The following is a 22,646-nucleotide window of genomic DNA, read 5'->3' as shown; positions in this document are numbered from 1 at the left end:
CTATTTGGATGTCCAGTTCTTTTAACACCATTTGTTGAGAAGACTCTCCTTTCTCTCTTGCTTTTGCACTTTTCTCCAAAATTAATTTACCACATTTTTGCGGGTCTATTTCTAGACTATTGTAGTACATTAATTCATATTGCTGTCCATACTGTGTTGATTACTGTAGCTGTATAGTAAGTCTTAAAATTGGTTAGTGTGATGACTCCTTTTGTTACTCTTCATTTTCAAAATTGTTTTAGCTATTTTGGTTCCTTTGCCTTTTCATTTAAATTTTATAATCAGCCTGTCTATAGCTACAAAAAAATTCTTCCTGAAATTTTTTCCCTAAAGAAACACATCTTTCTTATTTTAAAAAATTAGTTAATTTTGAATAGTTAATACGTGTCTGAGGTCAAGACTTCAAATAGAACCAAAGGACTTTGGTAAAGGTGAGTTCCTTCATGCTCCCATTTCTTGGTCCCTTCTCCCAGGAGCAGGCAGCTTACAGGTCCTTTGTGTATCTTTCCAGAGATGAGGCCTTCCCAGGCTTATAGGAGAACCTCTTGCTTTTATCTCCTCCACAAATATCATTGGACTGTAAATATGTTTATACCCACATGTCTTTTCGTTTATTATGTATTCTGCTTTGCTTCATGTTGAGAAAGATTTCAGAGTCCCCTGTGGCTCTGAAACAGATATGTAGAATAGTCATTCTGCTTTTTAAAAAAAATGGTGGTAAAATATGCATAATATTATTTTAACTATTTTTAAGAATACAGTTAATTCAGTGGCATTAAATACATTCACAAAAATATCAAGAGCAGGTTTGTCCCAGAATTTTCACATCCCTTGATGCTTGTGTCGAAACATTTAAGTGAAATCACCTAGTATATTGGTCCTGCCCTACTCTGCTTGGGGGTTGGGATTGGGAGAGACTTGGTGTAGTATCTAGCCACACGGAGGAATCAGAAATATGAATATACCAAGTTGGTCAGCCTCCCAACTTAAATTATATTAGTCAACTTGTAGATATTCATATTATGACTTTTCTTTGTTAGATATGATGTCAGCTAGGTTCAGGAGTATGTCATTTGCAGTGGTTATATTGGTTTGGAATTTAGGATTTTTAAGATGCTCCAGCATAGTAGTAAAATTTTAATAGAATCGCTTTACCTTCTTAAAAAAAAAAGCTACTGCAGGTTCAGCTCTTGGTAGTAGTAGCAAGGAGCAAATATTCAAATGAGAACTTCGAAGGCCAAGGGGAGAAAGGTGTGAGTTAGGGTTCACCTAACCAGATACAGTCCAAGTGTCTATCAGATTATGAATAGAGAGAGTTTGGTACATCTGTGTAATGGAATACTACTCAGCAATAAAGAGAAATCACTGATACATGCCGTAATGTGAATGAGTCTCAGAGGTTTGCTGAGTTAAACAAGTAGGACACAGAAGATTACATATTTTAAGATTCCATTTATTTGACATTGTAGTATAGGCAAAACTATGGGGAAAGAAAACAGGTGGGTTGTTTCCTGTGCTAGGTGAAGGAGGAGTGGGGTGACTAGAGGGTATAAGGGAACTTTTTGGTATGATGGAAGTGTTCTATATCATGATTGTAGTAGTGGTTATATTATTATATGATCTTTGTCAAAACTCAGAGCTGTACATGTAAAATGGATGAATTTTCCTATATGTAATTATGCCTCATTTGTTTAAAAAATAATGTTAATTTTCTTCTTTTGCAGAGTATTGCACTCTACATACTTGGTAATGAGAGCTCTGTTTCTGAGGAATCCTCACAGTATTTATCAAGAATAACTATAGGTAAGTCAGTGTAATAATGTTAGGTTTCCCAAAACAATTTTTTTCCCCAAAACAAATTTTTGTGAATGTTGATACCAGAATTGAAATTAAAAAATGAAAAATTTCCTAAGTGTTTGCTTTAGAGGCCATGTCTTGCCTCATTTTATTTATTTATTTATTTTACTTATTTTTATTTTTTTTAAAGATTTTATTTATTTATTCATGAGAGACACAAAGAGAGAGGCAGACACAGGCAGAGGGAGAAGCAGACTCCATGCAGGGAGCCCGACATGGAACTTGATCCCGGGCCTCCAGGATCACATCCTGGGCTGAAGGCGGTGCTAAACTGCTGAGCCACCTGGGCTGCCCCCCAAATGAAAAATTTCCTAAGTGTTTGCTTTAGAGGCCATGTCTTGCCTCATTTTAGAGATGACCTTTTGTACTGTTACAGGCTGTAGTCCATAGCTGATTTTCAGAGACCAGTACTTCAGATCTAACAAATTTTATTTTTCATTGTATGTGAAAGGACTATTTTATAGTCTCAGGGAAGTTACTACTACACTTTCCAGCCTACCAGAGGACTGCTTATTTTGTTTTTTAGGAGTTGTTCGTTAATGAATTTTTATTTCCAAATGTCTTCTACATGTGATATGTTTTCTTTGTGAAGATAACTATTAAAATAAAATTTCATTTTGTTGCCTTTTAGCCCCCCAAAAGTCACAAGCAGAACAAGAAGAAAACAGGTGACTTTTATTCAGATTGCGCTTGTATATTAAAAATATAAAACACTATTATGTTTACTGTTTCATAACTCATGTTTTATTCCCTCATAGGTTCAGTTTCAGGCATTCTACATCAGTTTCTAGTCTAGCTGAACGATTAGTTGTCTGGATGACGAATGTAGGTAAGATAGTCCTTGTTACTTTTTTCATGTCTTTGAGATGCTGGTGAGAACCACCTGCTTCGTCCATTGGCCCTGTTTCCTCACAGTCAGCTAGAACAGAGAGGCAGAAAAGGAGCTCTCACTCTGTGAAAGGTCCTGCAGGACCAAGATCATGGCCCATCAAGCCACACCTCCTTTCCCTGTCACACCTTCCATATCATAATGCTGGCATACCAGCTTTTTATCTCTTGGCAGGTAAGAAATGTTTATTTGCTCTGCAGACTGGCCTCTTCAGAATGGAGACTTATAATCACTCCATGTTCAAACTTGAAGCCATTATAATACTTAGGTATCAGAAGGGAGTATGTCTGGCAAAATCTAAAAGTAATTATACAGACACTTCAGGGAATGCTTTTGAAGGATCTAAGCTAGTGATTTAGACTCCAAGATGAGGATGTAGCTGGGAAAGGGGAAGGGGAGGAAAGGAGTTCCTTATTCTTTTGCCAAAGCCAGTGCTTTTAGGCTTTAAACGGAGTAAGACACTAAAGACATTATTTTTTTTCTTGAAAGTAAAGGACTAAAAAAAATTTTTTAAATTTTGGATATGAAGATACAAAAAATGATAGATAGTATTATGTAATAGTATGTTATAAAGTAATAGTTTGATGAATGTGGTGTAATGAATGGTATAATGAATTTGGATTTCCAAATTCTTATTTAAGGAATATTCTAAATGATTTAGTTTTTCGCTTTTTTTTTTATATGCTCCCTTGAAAATTACAATAATTGTCATATAGTATTGCAGGTAGGACACTTCTGCTGAAAAATATTAGATGAGTTCTGTCTGTTGGTATGTCATATAATATTTAATAAAAGTGTTATTCTCATATAAGGAAATGTTTTTACCTCAATAATTCATCAACTTTCGATATTAAATAGTAGAAAATCATTATAGGAAAATAAATTTTAATTTATTTGAGATTTGAAAAATTTTAAATATGAAGTATGGTATAATACAACAGAATGTATAAAATATATGTTTAGAGAATAATAATAAAGTGAAACATTTTTGTGTACTAGTTACCTACCATTAGTAATAGAACATTTCTAGTGTACTAGAAGGCTCTGCATCTCTGCTCCAGGTGATAATCTTCCTCCTATGTACCCTATTGCTACAGGTACTCTTGGCCCTACCTGAATTTTGTATTATCTCCTTTCTTTCGTAGTTTTATCATCTTCATATATTGGTTGGTGTTATATGTCTTTGAACTTCATATAAATGGATATAGATATAAATTATTTTTTTCACTCCATGTTGATTCCTGTAGCAGTAGGTCATTCATTTTCAGTGCTGCATACTCCATTGTTTGACTACAGCACCATTTATTTATCCATTCTATTTAATGATAGCAGTGGGGCTGCTTCCTCCCTTCCCTTTTTGTCATAGCGAAAATATTCACTACTGAATATTTTAATACTTATGTCCTGGTGCACATGTGCACAAGTTTCTGTGTGGCCATTAATGGGCCACAGAGGGGGACCTATCTGTATATGTCACATGTTTTCCAAAGTGATGATACCACCAGCTGTGGGTGGGGATTACTGTTGCTCCATTTAGTTGCCAACATCTGCTATTGATTTGCTTTAATATTTATCAAGTGAGTGTGAAATTATATTTTTAGTAGTTTTATTTTTTTTTTAATTTTTATTTATTTATGATAGTCACACACACAGAGGGGGGGGGGGGCAGAGACACAGGCAGAGGGAGAAGCAGGCTCCATGCACCGGGAGCCCAACGTGGGATTCGATCCCGGGTCTCCAGGATCACGCCCTGGGCCAAAGACAGGCGCCAAGCTGCTGCGCCACCCAGGGATCCCATTTTTAGTAGTTTTAATTTGAACTTTTCATAATCACTTTTCATATGTTTATTGCCCATTTGTGTTTCCACTTTGGGAAATGTCTTTTTGTCCCTCCTGTCTTTACAATTGGGTGGTTTCCCTTTTTCTTAAGGTTTTTAGGAGTTCTTTTAAAGGGGCCTTTTATACTAATGCTTGATGGCAAAACACTAGTCTGGTAGTAAGATGAATAAAATTGATTTCTGTTTTGTCAGGATAGATGTCGATTAACTTTAGTTAGGATAATTGGGACAGTGGCAGGTCTGAATGAGAAATTTTCTCCCTTTCATTACAAGGTTTCACTTTAAGAGACTTGGAAACTCTTCCCTTTGGAATTGCTCTTCCTATCAGAGATGCAATTTACCACTGTCGAGAACAGCCTGCTTCAGACTGGCCAGAAGCTGTCTGTCTCCTGATAGGACGTCAGGATCTTTCCAAGCAGGCCTGCGAAGGAAACTTACCCAAAGGGAAATCTGTGAGTGTCAACATAGAAAGTTCAAAGTTTAGCTTTAGTCTCAAAATCAAAGTAGAACTACTCGTTTTTCTCGTCTTTTTACAAGTATATATGTTTGTCTTTTGTATGCCATATGGAGTTTATAATTGTGCAGGTCTTCTCCTTTATAAGTTGAACATGGGAACAAGGTTTGTGAAGGCTCTGCCTTGCCTAGATATTTCTTTCTTTGAGTCAGGATAAGTGCTGAGTCAGTAGATCCACTACCATGACTCTTTCTCTACTTGTATCATATTGGTAATTAACTACTTTGTAACTGTTACATAGAAAAAAGGAGAGTACATACATCCTCAATTTGAATATCTAGCTCTATTCTCTTTTATACATTTTTGATGTGTTGAATTTCTTGAATTTAACTTTTTTTTTTTTTTTAAGATTTTATTTATTTATTCATGAGAGACACACACAGAGAGAGGCAGAGACACAGGAAGAGGGAGAAGCAGGGAGCCTGATGTGGGACTCGATCCCCAGATCCGGGAACACGCCCTGAGCTGAAGGCAGATGCTCAACCGCTGAGCCACCCAGACTGCCCGAATTTAACTTTTTAAATAGGTATAGATATATTTGTTTAATCATAGAAAACTAAAGCCCCAGGAAAGAATTTTTTTGGGAACTGGAATGGGGGATACTAAAGCTGTTTAGAAGATGTCTTAGGCGGCAGCCTGGGTGGCTCAGTGGTTTAACGCTGCCTTCAGCCCAGGGCGTGATCCTGGAGACCCGGGATTGAGTTACATGTCAGGCTCCCTGCATGGAGCCTGCTGCTCCCTCTGCCTGTATTTCTGCGTGTCTCTCTCTCTCTCTCTCTGTTACTCATAAATAAATAAATTAAATCTTAAAAAAAAAAAAAAAAGATCTTAGGTTATTTGTCCTGAAATTCTATCCTTTGCCAGTCTTCCTCTGCTTTTATGAAGAATGGGTTCTAAGAAGCCTACAAATAGAAAATGAAATGCATCATTATTCTCCAATTATCTCTCTTTTAATATTAGCCTCTTTTAAAACTTTAAAATGGAGTTTTAACTACTTTTTCTAGAACTGCTTAACTTAAAAAAATATAAATGGTAGCACTGCATTACTAAAAAAATATAAATGGTAGCACTGCATTACTGTAAGGATCATAGAGGATTCAGGGATGGCTTTCCCACTCCTAGTGACTCTTGTACTTTTTTTGAGAGCAAGCCAGCAGGGGTGGGGGTGGGGTGAGCAGGAAGAGAGGGAGAGGGAGGGAGGCGAGGGGAGAGGAGGGGAGGAGCAGGGAAAGAGGGAGAGAGAGAGAAAATCCTGAACAAGCTCTGCCCAATACGATGAAGCTGATCTCACAACCCTGAGGTCATGACTTGAGCCTAAATCAAGAGTTGGATGCCTAGCCAACTGAGCCACCCAGGTGCCCTGCTTGTATTTAGTTTTTATATTCCCTAGGAGAACAGCACAAATTTGCCTCATCTCTTATCAGCTTTGAACCGACACATATCAATCAAAATATTGTAACTTTGTAATCCATATTAGGACTTAGGCTATTAATGTTTCTTCGGACCTCCAAAGTCTATATCAAAATTTTATTCCTAACATCATAGTTGCCTACTGGATCTGTGAGAGAAGCAGTTTCCGTGGGACCTCATCTCCAGCAGGATTGGCCCAGCACATCTCTTTTAACCCATACTCATATAATAGTTGAATTAGTGTTTGTCCTACTTTAAACAGAAAACCTTTTTTTAAATGCTAATAATATGATTATACTTTGCTTTACCAAGATAAATTTTAGCATGTAGACCTCATTTCTTACAATGAGTGAGAGCAGTTGAACATCATTAGCACTAAAACCAAATGGTATTGATAATCTTTGATCTGTATTTATTTATTTATTTTTTAAGATATTTATTTATTCATGGGAGGTACAGAGAGAGAGAGGCAGAGACACAGGCAGAGGGAAAAGCAGGCTCCATGCAGGAAGCCCGATGGTGGGACTCGATCCTGGACTCCAGGATTATGCCTTGGGCCGAGGGCAGGGGCTAAACCCCTGAGCCACACAGGGATCCCATTTGATCTGTATTTAGATGTCATTTTAAGTAATTCTAATCTAAATTCAGTTTGTTCAGTTGTTTGAGGCTACCATTTAATTTTATTTGAGGCTACCTTTTATGACTCATCTAAATTCAGTTTATCAGCTATTTGGATCTATACTTTATGGCTAACTCATATGGGAGAATAGTTTCTTTTAAAGTTAGATATTCCATAGGAACCATAATGAATATTTATGAACTAAATAAGAGGGTAAGTCATTATCTGCTATCATTATTTTTAGGCTTCTACATTATGTTACAAAACTTTGGCATTTTAATCTTTTGTTAAAGGAGTGTAAAATTCTTTCCAGGGTGCCTGGAGGCTCAGTCACGTAAGAATCTGCCTTCAGCTCAGGTCATGATCTCAGTGTCTTGGGACTGAGTCCCACATAGGGCTCCCTGCTCCAGTCTGCTTCTCCTTCTGCTTCTTCCCCCACTTGTTCTCAGTCTCTTTCTCACATAAATAAAATCTCTATAAAAAAAAAGGAGTAGAAAGTTCTTGAGGAAATGAGAAGATTTCACGCTACTCACATCTAGTTTGCAGTGTGATTGAATTATTTGGATGGGGAAAGCTCATAGAAAACACATGTTGAGCTTCTGAGGACAATGATAATCAAGGGATTAAACCTCTTCATTTGTTTTGCTGCAGCTGCTTTCTGATTAAGAAATTTTTAAGACATCTTTATTTAAAAACAAGGTGAAAATTGATCATGGTCCATTTAAAGTATTAAAGTAAGAAAATATTGTTCAACTTCCTCCAGTCTGTGACATATATCCTTCCAGGTTGTTTTTCTATGCTTATATTGATCGACTATAATATTTATGTTTGTGTGGGTTCTTTAGTGATAGTGAATGGGTTTCATATTCTGCTTGCAGTAATTTGTAACCTTTTTATGATATTTAGGATACAGTTAGATTTTTATAATTTATTTAGAATGTTTCTCTCAATGGAATCAGCTTTCTGATTATTGTTTTGAATTTAATGTTTTTCCATTGGCTCAGTAATTTTCCCAAGTGGGCAATATAATTGTACTTTTAAAAAAGACTTCTGGATTAGAGTCCTAGGATACACTGTGAACCCAAAACAGCCTTGCTTTAGAATACATATATTCTCTGTATGATAGAGTCACAGTACATCATCCTGTATATTCTAGTGATCAATAAGTGCGTGGTGATTGGTTTTTAAGTTATTATTACAACCAAGTCTGTTACTCAGGTGCTCTCATCAGATGTTCCTTCAGGAACAGAAACTGAGGAGGAAGATGATGGAATGAATGACATGAATCAGGAGGTTATGTCATTAATATGGAGTGAAGATTTAAGAGTGCAGGACGTGCGAAGGCTTCTTCAAAGTGCACATCCCGTCCGTGTCAATGTTGTACAGTACCCAGAACTCAGTGACCATGAGTTCATTGAGGAAAAAGAAAACAGGTGAAGGAAACACGTTGTTGTCTTTTGTCAGTGTTTTTTAACTCTAAAAACCCTAAAAAAATAGTTCAGAGTTAAAAGTACCACGTATTTTAAGTTTTTATCCAACCTCAGTAAACCATACTTTTTTTTTCAAAATGTTTTGGCGTTTGATAACTTAAGAGTATCTGATGACATAAGTGACCCTACTCCTCTCGAATTACAGTTGTGTGCTATTTAGAAAAGATGACTCAGACTATTTTGCTTAGTTACCTTAAGAATTTACATCAAAGCAACACACTGAGCTCATTCTTCTGTATTTTGATGAGGAAAAAAATGTGTGTATATGTATAAATGTTTTAGTGTAGTTTCAACTTGATATCAGTATTTTTTTCTGATATTATAGGGAATACACTATAAGTCTTCTCTATTGCCACTTTCTAACATATGTTATATTCCTTGATAATTGTAATATTCAGTAGTAACCATCTCATGAGATTCTAGAGTTGTTGTCTTAGGACAGTTCAATTTATATTTGAAAATTCTCTCCTGTCCTGTTGCCTGTCTTGTCTCTGTCACCTGTTACTTTCCACTACTATTTTCTGGTTCTCCTTGCTTTGCTCACAGTAGTCCTGCTTTAAGAGGAAGGAGCATCCACACATAGCCACAGGGTGCCGAAGATCCGAGTTAGTCCTAATCTGCCTCACTGTTTCCTCTTCCATGTGTACCTAGGTGTTTGTCACCTGTAGCTGAGGAGGCTGAGGGACAGAGAAGTTGTGTGGGAGCATAGTGGCTAGCATGAGCTCTGGAGCCTTTCTTGGCCACTGGATGTCTTTGGATGAATTACTTAACTTCTTGCTGCCTCAGTTGTCTCAATTATAAGAATAGGCATAATTATAGCATTTATACCTCATATGGTTGCTCTGTGTGTAGAGTGAGTTATATCTATCTAGTGTTTAGGACACTGCCCAGTACGTAGTAAAGCTCAGTGCATTAGCCATGATCATTAACTGAGCTCATTGATTCTATGATGCTAGTTTAGTTTTTTTGTTTTGTTTTTATCTTTATAATCATTGATATCTCAGAAGGGATTACAGTATTATTGTTTTCATTACAGTTTTGTGGATTATGTTTAAAGTTTCTGCTAAAAAGTTCTTTGGGATGTGGCCTTGGATTTTTTCTGATTCTAAATTAACATGGGGCAGTGTTCCTGAAGAATCTTGGGACAGCAGATTTTTCTCACCAAAAAAACTAGAAAAGCAGCTGTATGTATAGTTAGGGAGAGAATGTGCTTATAAATAGTTTTGTCTGCAGAGAAAATGTTAGCCTCTGATGGGATATTTCTGTGTCTTCAGGCATAAATTCTGTTAAGTGTTTTCCTGATTTTAACTGCCCCTATTTCCACAATTTGTTTGATTTTGCTTTAAGTGGCTACATGGAATGTGATTTAACATAGAAAAAAGTTAAGAGTAGTGTACTAGTTTCAAAATATGGCCCATAGAAGCCATTTTAACCCTGAATATGGCAACTTATTGTATTATTAATCCTATAAATCTTAGTTATTATGTAAGTGAAACTAATTATTTTTCCCCCGGAGATACCAGGAACTTGTCACCTCCAGTATAGGAACTTACTTTCCTTTCTTGTGTACAGGTCACATAGGTGGCACTCCTGAGACAAAATGAGGAAATGTAAACGTAGTATTTTCCTTTGAGCCTGTTAGCATCAGAATGGAATTTTTTTTAAGATTTATTTATTTATTTTTATTTATGATAGACACAGAGAGAGAGAGAAAGAGGCAGAGACACAGGAGGAGGGAGAAGCAGGCTCCATGCCGGGAGCCAGACGTAGGACTCGATCCCAGGTCTCCAGGATCGCACCCTGGGCCAAAGGCAGGCGCCAAACAGCTGAGCCACCCAGGGATTCCCCCAGAATGGAATTTTAGATTTTTCTTTTTGGTTGCTGAGGGAAAATTTGTTTGGTTTATAATCCAGTTGGTTTTCACTCAAAGCAAATATGAAACAAAAGAAAGGAAATGTATCTCTCCCTTAGAGTTTCTAAGGGGAACAAGAATAAAAGTGAGAATAACCACGTTTGGATGATTCATCCACATCTTTGTGTGAATTTACTCTGATGTGATTTCATCTTACATAGAAGTTCTTCTTTTGGAATACTTAACTATGGATTGCATTCCAGTTTTTCTTTTGCTTACACATTTTTTACATGTTGGTTTTGATTTTAATTATAGATTGCTCCAGTTGTGTCAGCGAACTATGGCCCTTCCAGTAGGACGAGGAATGTTTACCCTATTTTCATACCATCCTGTTCCAACGGAACCACTGCCTATTCCTAAATTGAATTTGACTGGTATGTTAAATTCTGGTCTCAGTGAGAAAGGAAAATGATTAAGTATATTTTTAGTGAAGTTATTGAATTAGTTAAAACCAAAGAAATGTTCTTTCTATCCCCAGTGATTTCACATATCAACCACTCTAGCAGTTGTCAAAGCTCAAATAGCAAATCAAACTAAATATTGTGGGAAATAGCATGTAGCCCATTACTAAATTTGCTTTTAATGAGACCATTTCATGATATGGAAAGGCACTTGGGAAAGTTTAGAAAGATATTGATGATGGTGAGATTACTGAACTTTAGTCTTAAAGTATAATATGTAAAAACTTTGTATCTTAATGTGTCTTGTTATATGTTATTACGAATATATCATCCTCATTCAGAAACAAAAAGAAACTAAGCATAAAGAAAAAATGCTCATGTATAATATAGTAGTCCTGTTTGCTAGAGTGTTAGCGTTTTGGTATATATGGTTCTCAGTTTTATTTTTCTAGTTTGTAATATTATATATTCTCAGGAAAATTAAATCTGTTTTAGACATTGTTTTTAAATTTACTGTAGAGTGAGCATCCTTTCATATCTAGTACACATAGATACACAGTTATGTATATGTGTAGGTAGCTATTGTGTACAGATATTTTTATTCAATAACTTAATTTTTATTTGCTGTATTTTACACAAATAGTTGTAAAATAGCTTATGTAAAGAATCTGATTTTGTTGGAAATTATCAGTTTTTTTGCTATTATAACCATGCTGTCAGAGTATAGTTATTTAGGTTAGTTGCTTTAGAACTCCTAGGACAGCAAGATTTTAAGGCTTTGATGTAACATTCATTCATATTACCTTTCTGATTGGTTGTGTGGATTTTTACTTCTGCGAGATCTAAGTGTGCTCATTTCCTAGTATTGATTTCAATGGGTTTTATAGTGCATGTTCACCTGATGCTTGTGTGAATATGTTCTAAAGGTGACAGTTGTGTGCAATTGAAATTATTGAAAATCCCTGAAGTATAATATGTGTGGTTTTATGAGACTTGTACGAAATGTACATATCATACACACAGTCATGTATAGTATAATATATCAGTATAATTCCACAATGTCTTAAGTTTCATAATTTAAAAAAATCCAGGGTTCCACTCAGGTATGTGGAAAGCATATACTTTTAATAACATATGGAAAGTGAGATCACATTTCATCTCCAAATTATACCTATTCTGGAGCACTAATCTTATTTAGAGACAGAAGAAACAGAGTTACCTTCAGTATTTGAATGGTTCTCTCCCAGAGATGAAACAGTGTGGCAAAATCCAAATAATAACTGAGTCTTCATGGTGAAAGGGGCATAGAGGTGTTCATTCTGTTAGTCTTTCAACTGTTAAAAGGTTTTTGTTTAAAGAATTTGAGTTAAAAAGAAAAGAACCTCATGCAAAACTGGCAAATGTTAAAATGTATTAAGTTTGGGCAGTGATACGTGGATGGGTATTAATAAATATATATGAATCACTTTTTTTTCCTTGAATACATTTAGTTAAATTTGCATATTCAGAATGTGTTTCTGACATTAGTCCAAACTTTTATTCTTTTAGCCATTCTGGTAAACTCCCCTCCAAAAAACTGTTATTATCTTATTTTAATAATAAATTAATTTAGGACAAGATACTTTCTTAAAATAGCTCCTTAACTTACACTGGTATTAGTACTTTTGTATGTTATTCTTATTGAAGAATATTTGCTTTACCCTTTGCCAGTCATTTTCTCTTGTGTAAATACTCGTTTTATGCATATGATGAATTGTTTTAGAAAGTTCACTTGTTTTTTCATTATTAATTTCTGCCTTTTTAGAAGTTAAAAGTACACCTCATGAACTTGTCACCCAGTGTGACATTGTCATATACCAGCATTTGAGTTAGCTCTTAGGTACACAAAGCATATGGTAAAAGCAAATATATTTTACTTTGTGTGTGAGTATGTTAGCATACACACTCTAATTAAGACATTGTGGATCTATCTGAAATTTATTTTACATAATTTCAGAACTCCTTTAAAACCATATTTTCAAACTTGTAGTGAACTGTATAATTTTATGCAATATTTATAGAATAGTTATTTTAATATTCATCTATGACCTGATGTAGTTAATACAGAGCATTAAAGATATAAAAAGAATTTGGTATTTGCCTGTACACAGTGGAGATCCAAAAGAGAACTAAAAGACTCAGGAAAAGGAGTTCACAGAGCATGTAGAATCATGAACATGTAATTAACAGTGTTCTGACAGAAGTTGACCATAAAACTTAATTTAGCAAATACTCTTTATGGTTCAGTGGGTAACTCAGGTCTATAAAATGATGCTTTTTTTTTTTTTAAATAGGGTTTTCTGAATGCAATTTGGCATTTTTAACAAGGGCATATAATTACTTATACAGAGGGAGAAACGCATATAGTAAGAGAACAAATTTATAAAGGTCCTCATCTCATTTTACAGTGTATTTTTCTTTAATGTCCAGAGACAACTGTAGGATGGCATATATGAAATTCACATCAGTGTCATCAGTCACAGGTTGAAATTTATTATTCATATAGTTTAACTGTGATGTTAATCTTCACTTTATATTAATAAGCTTACTTCTGTGTGAAAGAAAGATTTCGAAGTAGTGGGTATCCTAGTCAGATCTGTATAAAGTTAAATTGGTATCAGTTATCTTATAGCCCCATGTATTTTAGCAAAAAGGAAAATGAATTATTTTATTCTTAAAATTTTTTTATTTAAACATTTTATTTGATTATAGTTGATGTACAACGTTACATTAGTTTCAGGTATACAGCATAGTGATTTAGTAACTCTGCATGTTATGCTCACCACAAGTATAGCCTCTGTCTGTCACCATGCAGTGACTGTATTTCTAGTGCTGTACCTTTTATTTCTATAACTAACCTGTTCCATAACTGCAAACCTGTATTTCCCACTCTCCTTTATGCATCACCTTATTCTTTCTTTTCTCTGGTGATCATCAGCTTATTCTCTGCATTCCTAGGCCTGATACTGTTCTTTGTTTACTCTTTTCTTTTGTTTATTAGATTCTACATATAAATGAGATCATATGATAATTGTCTTTCTCTGACTTATTTCACTTAGCATAACATCCTCTAGGTTCATCCACGTTGTTGTAAATGGCAAGATCTCATCATTTTTAGCAACTGAATAATATTCCTGTGTGTGTGTTTGCATGCGCGCGTGCGCACACTACATCATTATTCATTCAACTGTTGATGAATGTTTGGGCTGTTTTCCTATATTGGCTCTTGTAAATAATGGTACAGTAAACATAGAGTGAATGTATCTTTTCAAATTAATGCTTTTGTTTTTGGAGGGTAAATAACCAGTAGTGGAATTATTGGATCAACTGGTATTTCTGTTTTTAAATTTTTGAGGATCCTCCATACTGTTTTCTACAGTGACTGTACCAATTTATATTCTCACCAACAATACGAGGGTTACTTTTTTCCCCCACATCCTCACTAACATTAGTTAATTCTTGTCTTATTGATTCTAGCCATTCTGACAGGTGTAAGGTGATATTTCATTGTGATTTTGATTTGCATTTCCCTGATGATGAGTGATGTTGAGCATCTTTTCATATCTGTTAGCTATCTGTATGTCTTCTTTGGAAAAATGTCTATTCAGGTCCTCTTCCCATTTTTAATTAGGATTTTTTTTAATGTTCAGTCATATAAATTCTTTATATATTTCGGATATTAATCCCTTATTAGATATATGATTTTCAGATATCTTCTCCCATTCAACAGGTTTCCTTTTTGTTTTGTTGATGGTTTGGATTCCTTTGCTTTGCAAAAGCATTTTATTTTGATGTAATCCCAGTAGTTTATTTTTGCTTTTGTTTCCCCTGCTTGAGGAGACTTAGCTAGAAACACATTGCTTTGGCCTGTGTCAGAGAAATTATTGCCTATATTCTCTTCTAGGAGTTTTTTGGTTTCAGTTCTCACATGTAGATCTTTAATCCATCTGGAGTTTACTTTTGTATATAGTGTAAGAAAGTTGTCCAGTTTCAGACAAATGAATTATTTTATATGTGCTGCCAAAGCAAGCATCAGACAATGACTTATTTTGAACGGGGCTTTTCCACTTTGCATCAGATTTAATGCACATGTATTAAAGTCTAAGTACTCATAGTAACCTAATATCATTCCAATTATTATGGGGTTAAGGGTTTCGAATGTAGAAAAACTAATCTCTGTTCTTAAAAATATAAATTGAATAATTTTGGATTTATGAATTATTCTCTCAATTTTAAATTTGCCTGAATAGGACGAGCCCCGCCTCGGAACACAACAGTAGACCTTAACAGTGGAAACATTGATGTGCCTCCTAACATGACAAGCTGGGCCAGCTTCCACAATGGTGTGGCTGCTGGCCTGAAGATAGCACCTGCCTCCCAGATCGACTCAGCTTGGATTGTTTACAATAAGCCCAAGCATGCTGAGTTAGCCAATGAATATGCTGGCTTTCTCATGGCTCTGGGTCTGAATGGGCATCTTACCAAGCTGGCTACTCTCAATATACATGATTACTTGACCAAGGTGAGACTCCCAGCTCCTGGCAGTGTGCCTCATTGTGGGTCACTACAGTAGCTCCTAATTGTTCTGTTTGTTTTTCCTTCTTCATTCTTGTACACCTCAATCCATTCTTCCCATAGCAGGTAGAGTAATCTTTCTAAAGTATAAATGGGAATATATCACTTCTCTGGTCAAAACTGTTTAAAGAAGTACTTCATTGTTCTTGATACACATTCTGCATATGTGATGCCACTTACTTGTCCAACCTTACTTTGTACCACTCAGCTCCTTGTTACCCACACACCAACCACAGGGACTGGCCATTTTAGCTCCTTGGCAAACCACATTCTTCTACTTCAGAGTTTGGCAAACCAAACTTTCTTGGCATAAACTCTTCTACCTTTATGCCATAAAAATTCACCACTTAAAGTATACAATGCAGTAGTTTTTAGTGTGTTCAAAGAGTTGTGGATCTATTACTGCTGTTACATTTATTTATTTTTTTTATTTTTTAAAGATTTATTTATTTATGATAGACATAGAGAGAGAGAGGCAGAGACACAGGAGGAGGAGAAGCAGGCTCCATGCCGGGAGCCCGACGTGGGACTCGATCCCGGGACTCCGGGATCGCGCCCTGGGCCAAAGGCAGGCGCTAAACCGCTGAGCCACCCAGGGATCCCCACTGCTGTTACATTTAGAACATTTTCATCAGTCCATAAAGGACCCTCATAGCAGTAGCAGTCGCCCTCCATTCCCTCTCCCTGCAGCCCCTAGCTACCACAGATCTCGTTTCTGTCTCTGTGCATTTACTGAATCTGGGCCTTTCATGTAAATGGAATCCTTCAGTAGGTGGTCTTTTATGACTGGCTTCTTTCTCTTATCATAATGTTTTCACAGTTTGTTTTTGTTTATATTGTATCATGTATCAGCACTTCATGCCTTTATATTGCTGAATAGATATTTTATTGTGTGGATATACTGTGTTTATCCATTCATCAGTTGGTGGATAGCTGGGTTATTTCTACTCTTTAACTGTTATGAACAGTGCTGCTATAAACATGTATGTTTTTGTGTGGACGTATATTTTCATTTCTCTTGGGTGTATTTCTAGGAGTAGAATTGCTGGGTCGTATGGTAGCTGTTTAAATTTTTGAGGAACTACCAAACTTTCTAGAGAGGCTATAACCTTTTTACAATCCCACCAGCAATAGATAAGGATTCTAGTTTTTCCAGATTCTTACCAACATTTATCTGTCTTTTTAATTATACTCATTCTAGTAGGTGTGAAGTAATATCTCGTTGTTTTGGTTTGCAATTTCCCTGATGGCTAATGATGTTGAGGACCTTTCATGTGCTCATAGGCCATTTGTAAGTCTTCTTTGGAGAAATGTCTATTCAGATCCTTTGTTTATTTTAAAATTGGGCTATCTTACTGAGTTGTATTCTTTGTATACTGGATACGAAGTCCATTAACAGGTAAATGATTTGCAGAAATTTCTGCCATTTGGGTTATCTTTCACTTTCTGATGGTATCTTTGAAGCACAAAAGTTTTTAATTTTAATGAAGTTCAGTTCATTTATTTTTTTCTTTAATTGTTATGCTTTGATGTCATATCTCATTGCCTACCCCATGATCCTAACCCATTAACACCTGTGTTTTCTTCTAGGAGTTTTATAGTTTTAGCTCTTATATTTAGTTCTGTGGTCCACTTAGAGTTAATTTTTGTGAGTGATGTAAGAAAGTGGTCCAGCTTTATTCTTTTGCATGTGGCCTACAATTATCACAGCACCATTTTCTGAAGACTGTTTTGTTCCCATTGAATTGTCTTGGCACTCTGTGGTCACTTGGCCATTACTGTGAGGGTTTATTTCTGGATCACATCAGAGCCATTTACATGTTTCTCTCATCTGACCTCATTTTCTCCTACTTTCTAAAGCTGAGTGCCTCCTTTTCTACCACTTTCCTGGCTAATTTATATTAATCCTTGAGGTCCTATTATATGTTTTACTTCTTAGAAGAGTCCTAATAATTCTTCAGCTCCTCCTAATCAAAATAAGGCTTTCTAAAAATACTGCTTTGTATTATTTTATATTTTTTCAATATATTGCTTTTCAATAATATATTTGTGTATTTTTACTTCAACATTTTTTTCCCCATTGGGGGTCTAGCATTGTGAGAGTAAGGACTGTGTCTCTTTAGTTTGCTATTGTATTCTTGGTGCTTCTCACTGTGCCTGTCAAGAGTACTTACTGAAAGTACTGGCAGGCAGTACTTTATTTAAGACTACGTATTTATTTGGTAGTGACTGATATTTCATTCTGCTTTCTACCTTAGGGTCATGAAATGACAAGCATTGGACTGCTCCTTGGTGTTTCTGCTGCTAAACTAGGCACCATGGATATGTCAATTACTCGGCTTCTTAGCATTCACATTCCTGCCCTCTTACCTCCAACATCCACAGAGCTTGATGTTCCTCACAATGTCCAAGTGGCTGCAGTGGTTGGCATTGGCCTTGTATATCAAGGAACAGCTCATAGGCATACTGCAGAAGTCCTCTTGGCTGAAATAGGTATGGCAATTGTAGTACTGTGTCTTTGTCAGCATAGATTGCCCACTCCATAGGAACCAAAGTAAAAATGGTAATAAAATTAAGGAAAAACAGTAGCTTTTGTTAGAATGTTCTGACCCATATAAAAAAGATGGTATAAGTAATATTTTCCAAGGCTGATACTAGTGAGCAGATTATTAATCTGCACGTTTATTTGGCCAGCCCATTGTTGAGCTCCAGAGATCCTATTTAATGAGGTAGGCTGTGGTCTTTTTCTTTTTTTTTAAGATTTTATTTATTTATTCATGAGAGACACAGACACACACACAGGCAGAGAAATAGGCAGAGGGAGAACCAGGCTCCCTCATGGAGCCCAATGTGGGACTTGATCCCTGACCCTGGGATTATGACCTGAGCCAGAGGCAGACTCTCAGCCACTGAGCCACCCAGACGTCCCATCCTGTGGTCTTAATTATACATGAGAGTGCTATTTATCCTGCTTTGTCTTTACTAGGCAATATCTAGCAGTGATCTGCACTTGAAATGCAAAGTTGAGTATTTTGATCCCTAGAAATGGTGTTCATTCTGTTGGACAGTAGTACTTCCAAGAGAAAGGAAGTGATTGACTCTTGCTTTTCCTCCTTTACGTGCTGGTGGGTATGTTGGTAATGAAATGCATTTTCTCTGTTTTTAATGGAGCCTAAACCTTTTGGAAATGTGTCTTCTGTATTATCTTTTTCTGACAATTGGAAATGCTTTTGGCATTATTATGTTCACTAATTTAGATATATAGTTCCTTGCTTTGTTCAGTCCTACTCAGGATCTTTCCTACATATATTTCAGGATGTATTGTTGAAGACATATTTTTCTTTGGAATGATTGTTAGTTAGCTGTTGCCACAATAATGCTACTTAACAAATAGCCACAAAATTGGCCTAGCATCTCAGCTTTAGGCTGTAGATCTGTGGGTATGCTGCTCCAACTGTACTCCAGATGACTTATTTTTGGCCCACACTTGTTTTATGGTGATAACAAACGGTCAAGAGGGAGAACCAAATAATGGAAGCACATTTCATGCCATTGCTTACATTATGCCAGCTAAGATCCCAGGCCAAAGCTAGTCATGAGTTCAAGTTCACCATAAGGCTCTTGTCAAGAGTATGGATGTATGTGTGTATGTATGTGTGTGTGTGTGTGTGTGTATATATATATGTATATATATATAAACATATACTGTTGAGCAGTGAAAAATTGACACCAACAATATAATCTACAGTGTGAAATATTCACAAAACTGAAATTTTTCTATTACCAAGATATGTTATAGCATAAGTTGGTCTAAGAAACATTTATTCAGAAGAAACTCGAGTGGCTTTTAAAGCTTGTTCATCTGCAAGGTGAATCATAGCATAGCCTTTTCATGTTGTATATGGAGGATTTCATCTAGATTCATATGCGTATACTCTTATGTAATTACAGTCAGAATGTATATATATACTGTTTTTATATTGCCCTTTCCATATATCATTGTCATAAATGTTTTTAAAAATTAATTTCATATTGTGTAATATCTCATTGAATTGGTGTTCTGTAAATTGCTTCTTTTTTAATTTTCAGTTTCTAATTCTTTGCTATTTTTGTGTAATATTGGTTACATTTGTATAATATATGTATTTTTTTAATTCCTTTTTTTCCTGTGGGTAAAATGCCAGGACTATGAAATTTGTCTTTGACAGAGGGCTCTTTATGTATAATACATTTTGCTGCCCTAAAGGGTAGAGTTAGAATTAGGGGGTGCTTTTTAAAAGTATGAGTTTTGTATTAAGCCAGAGTTGTAGGATCCACACACACAAATTCTACCATAATAGAGTTCAGTATCATGTAGATTCAAAATAAGTGTCTGAAACATAATATTTAGCTTAAAAACTTAGTATCCTTCCTGCCCATTATTAATGTTTGAATATGTGTTTACCATAACTAGTGAGTAGATTGAAAATAGCAAAACAAAAACCAAATGTAAGATTTAAAAATTAAAACATTTTGAGCATTCGTCCCTTTAAATATTTTTTTCTAGTTCTTGATAATTTTTTTTGTTTTTCTCTAAATAAAACCCAAAGTTTCACAGTGTCTAAAAGTCACTGCTTTCAAATTAGTACATTCAAAGAACCATTTGGGGCTTTATTTTGTTGTAAACCAATAGTTGTGAATACCATTTGTGATAATGTCCTGTCTTTCTAGTGGGGCTGTATAGAATCCATGGTTCTTATTAGAAAGCTAATTCTAAAACATACAATAGAAGGCCTGCTTGAACTGTGTTATTTTCTGTTTTACAGGACGGCCCCCTGGTCCTGAAATGGAATACTGCACTGATAGAGAGTCCTATTCTTTAGCTGCTGGCTTGGCCCTGGGAATGGTTTGCTTGGGGGTAAGTACTCTCTGAAACTTCAGATGCTTCATTTATGACATTTGGATGTTGAGACAAATGATATTAACATTTAACTCTGAATACCACTCTACCTCACTATGACTTAACCTGATTCTCAGCTTTTTTTCTTTCCTGGATATTCTTCAAAGTGCTAGAATTGTAGTGAAGAGTGGGGCTTTAAGATTTTTATCCCCTTGGCTTAGAAGTCAGTGTTCATAAATGAACCTAGGGAATGAAATATCTTGAAGAATTTAAGATATGAGATGAAGTGATAGCCCCCCAGACAGGAAAAGGAAAACTGTGAGAATGTAGTATGATGGGGAGCTTTAAGTGTCTATAGTAGTTGCTAGAGATAAACCATGACCTTCTTTTGGCACCCCGGTATTCACTGGGATCTCAGAATGTTGCCATACTGTTTGCTTTATGACAGAATACACTACCACCTTGATCCATCTTAACCATATCCATGAGACATAGTATAGAATTATCATAATTCATTATGAAATGAATTAACATTTCATTAAATGACTGTGTCACCTGGAATGTGGGTTCCTTAAGAGCCCCCAATACAGTGTTAACACTGAAACTAAATTGTATAAAGAAAGTTCACCATCTGTTAGGTTTTTGATTCTTTGCATTTGACACATGAACTAAAGAGGCAGATGGTGCAATGGAAAAGTAGCACACTGGAAATTGGGATCTTGATTTGCTCCTGACCAGTGAGTCCTATCCATGAAGTGTTGTTTAGTGGTTAAGCAACTCCATGGATTGTTTTATATCCTTGTTTATAGCCAGCTCTGCTGGTTATTAGCTTTGTAACCTTGGGCTTTGTGTGTGCCTTACTTTCCTCATCTAAAATAGTAGCTATTTGGTAGAATTATATTAGGTAAATTAATCCACGTTAAACAGACAAGTACTAGAAACAGTAAGTGTTCAATAAGTTCATTATTATAGTTATTGTTGCTGAAATACTTCATAGGCACAATAATAAAAGAACTCAGGTGTTTATAGTTCAGGTTTCATTTGCAGACCTAATATTTTCTTTTATTGTTAGTATAATTAACTGTATTAACTTTATTTGTGAAATGAAAGTTTTAACTTGAACATATATGTATTGTAATTCTTTTTTTTTTAAGATTTATTTTTTATTTTAGAAAGAGAGTGTGCAAGACCAGGGGTGGGGAGGAGCAGAGATAGAAGAAGAGAGAATCTCCAGCAGGCTGCCCACTGAGCATGGAGCCTGACGCAGGGCTTGATCTCATAACTGTGAGATCATGACCTGAGTGGATGCTCAACCTATTGAGCCACTCGGGTACCTCTAAGTAATTCTTAGTGTGAATAATTAAGAGCTTGTTTGAATATTAAGTCTTGGGTAATAGTTATTTTAATTTAAAAAACCCAAAATACCTTGCTTTGAAGTTAGTTCATTCTTTTGTCATGGGTATTATGAATCTTATTCCATAAGCTTTCCTTTTTACATGTTTGTTATTTCATTTTCCAGCATGGCAGTAATTTGATAGGTATGTCTGATCTCAATGTGCCTGAGCAGCTTTATCAGTACATGGTTGGAGGTCATAGGCGCTTTCAAGCAGGAATGCATAGGGAGAAGCATAAATCTCCAAGTTATCAAATCAAAGTAAGTCCAAAATAAAGCAACAAATCAAAATTCTGGGAGTTAAGTCAATGTGAAAGTAGTTTTCTTACCAACGTTTGTAAATCTGTTAATTTTAAGCATAGGCTAGTATTTAGAAAAACTTGTAACAATTCAGAATTCTTTTACATGAATAAACTTTTTTTTTTTTTTTTTTCTTTTAAATAGGAAGGAGATACCATAAATGTGGATGTAACTTGTCCAGGTGCCACTCTAGCTTTGGCTATGATCTACTTAAAAACCAATAACAGGTATCACATCCCCTGACTCTATCCCTTGCCATGATAGTATGACCTCGGTTTTGACCTCAGTAGTAAAACTAAATTATCTGAATGTGTTTATTTATTTATTTATTTATTTTTTTGAATGTGTTTATTTTCCTTATACTAGATTAACCTGATTTTGATTCTCTTCAATACTATAGGTTATATAGATTTTTTCTAGAAACAATGTTTTACTATTTTAGTCTTTGGCAATGTAATTGCCAAATTTAATTTATTTTTGTTTTATAGTTGATGTCATTGACAATTAAAAAAATGCCCAAATTCTTTTTTA

At 35.5% G+C, this 22,646-nt stretch overlaps 1 protein-coding gene across 3 annotated transcripts in view; it reads left to right on the top strand.

Moving 5' to 3' along the window:
* The window catches only part of ANAPC1 (anaphase promoting complex subunit 1), a 103,594-nt gene that overhangs the window by 38,350 nt on the left and 42,598 nt on the right, over positions 1 to 22,646 (top strand). For all 3 annotated transcript variants that reach the window (XM_038561437.1, XM_038561436.1, XM_038561438.1), the window contains 11 exons: positions 1,725 to 1,803; positions 2,489 to 2,525; positions 2,616 to 2,686; positions 4,857 to 5,035; positions 8,345 to 8,559; positions 10,784 to 10,902; positions 15,219 to 15,490; positions 17,802 to 18,036; positions 20,349 to 20,440; positions 21,942 to 22,076; positions 22,260 to 22,342. In XM_038561437.1, coding sequence (XP_038417365.1) covers positions 1,725 to 1,803; positions 2,489 to 2,525; positions 2,616 to 2,686; positions 4,857 to 5,035; positions 8,345 to 8,559; positions 10,784 to 10,902; positions 15,219 to 15,490; positions 17,802 to 18,036; positions 20,349 to 20,440; positions 21,942 to 22,076; positions 22,260 to 22,342 — 1,517 coding nt within the window. The remainder of the gene's footprint in view (positions 1 to 1,724; positions 1,804 to 2,488; positions 2,526 to 2,615; positions 2,687 to 4,856; positions 5,036 to 8,344; positions 8,560 to 10,783; positions 10,903 to 15,218; positions 15,491 to 17,801; positions 18,037 to 20,348; positions 20,441 to 21,941; positions 22,077 to 22,259; positions 22,343 to 22,646) is intronic.

The sequence above is a fragment of the Canis lupus genome, chromosome 17 (assembly GCF_011100685.1).
Source record: "Canis lupus familiaris isolate Mischka breed German Shepherd chromosome 17, alternate assembly UU_Cfam_GSD_1.0, whole genome shotgun sequence".
Taxonomy (NCBI): Eukaryota; Metazoa; Chordata; class Mammalia; order Carnivora; family Canidae; genus Canis; species Canis lupus.
The sequence above is the reverse complement of the archived record's forward strand: the minus strand, read 5'-3'. Positions and strand labels throughout refer to the sequence as shown.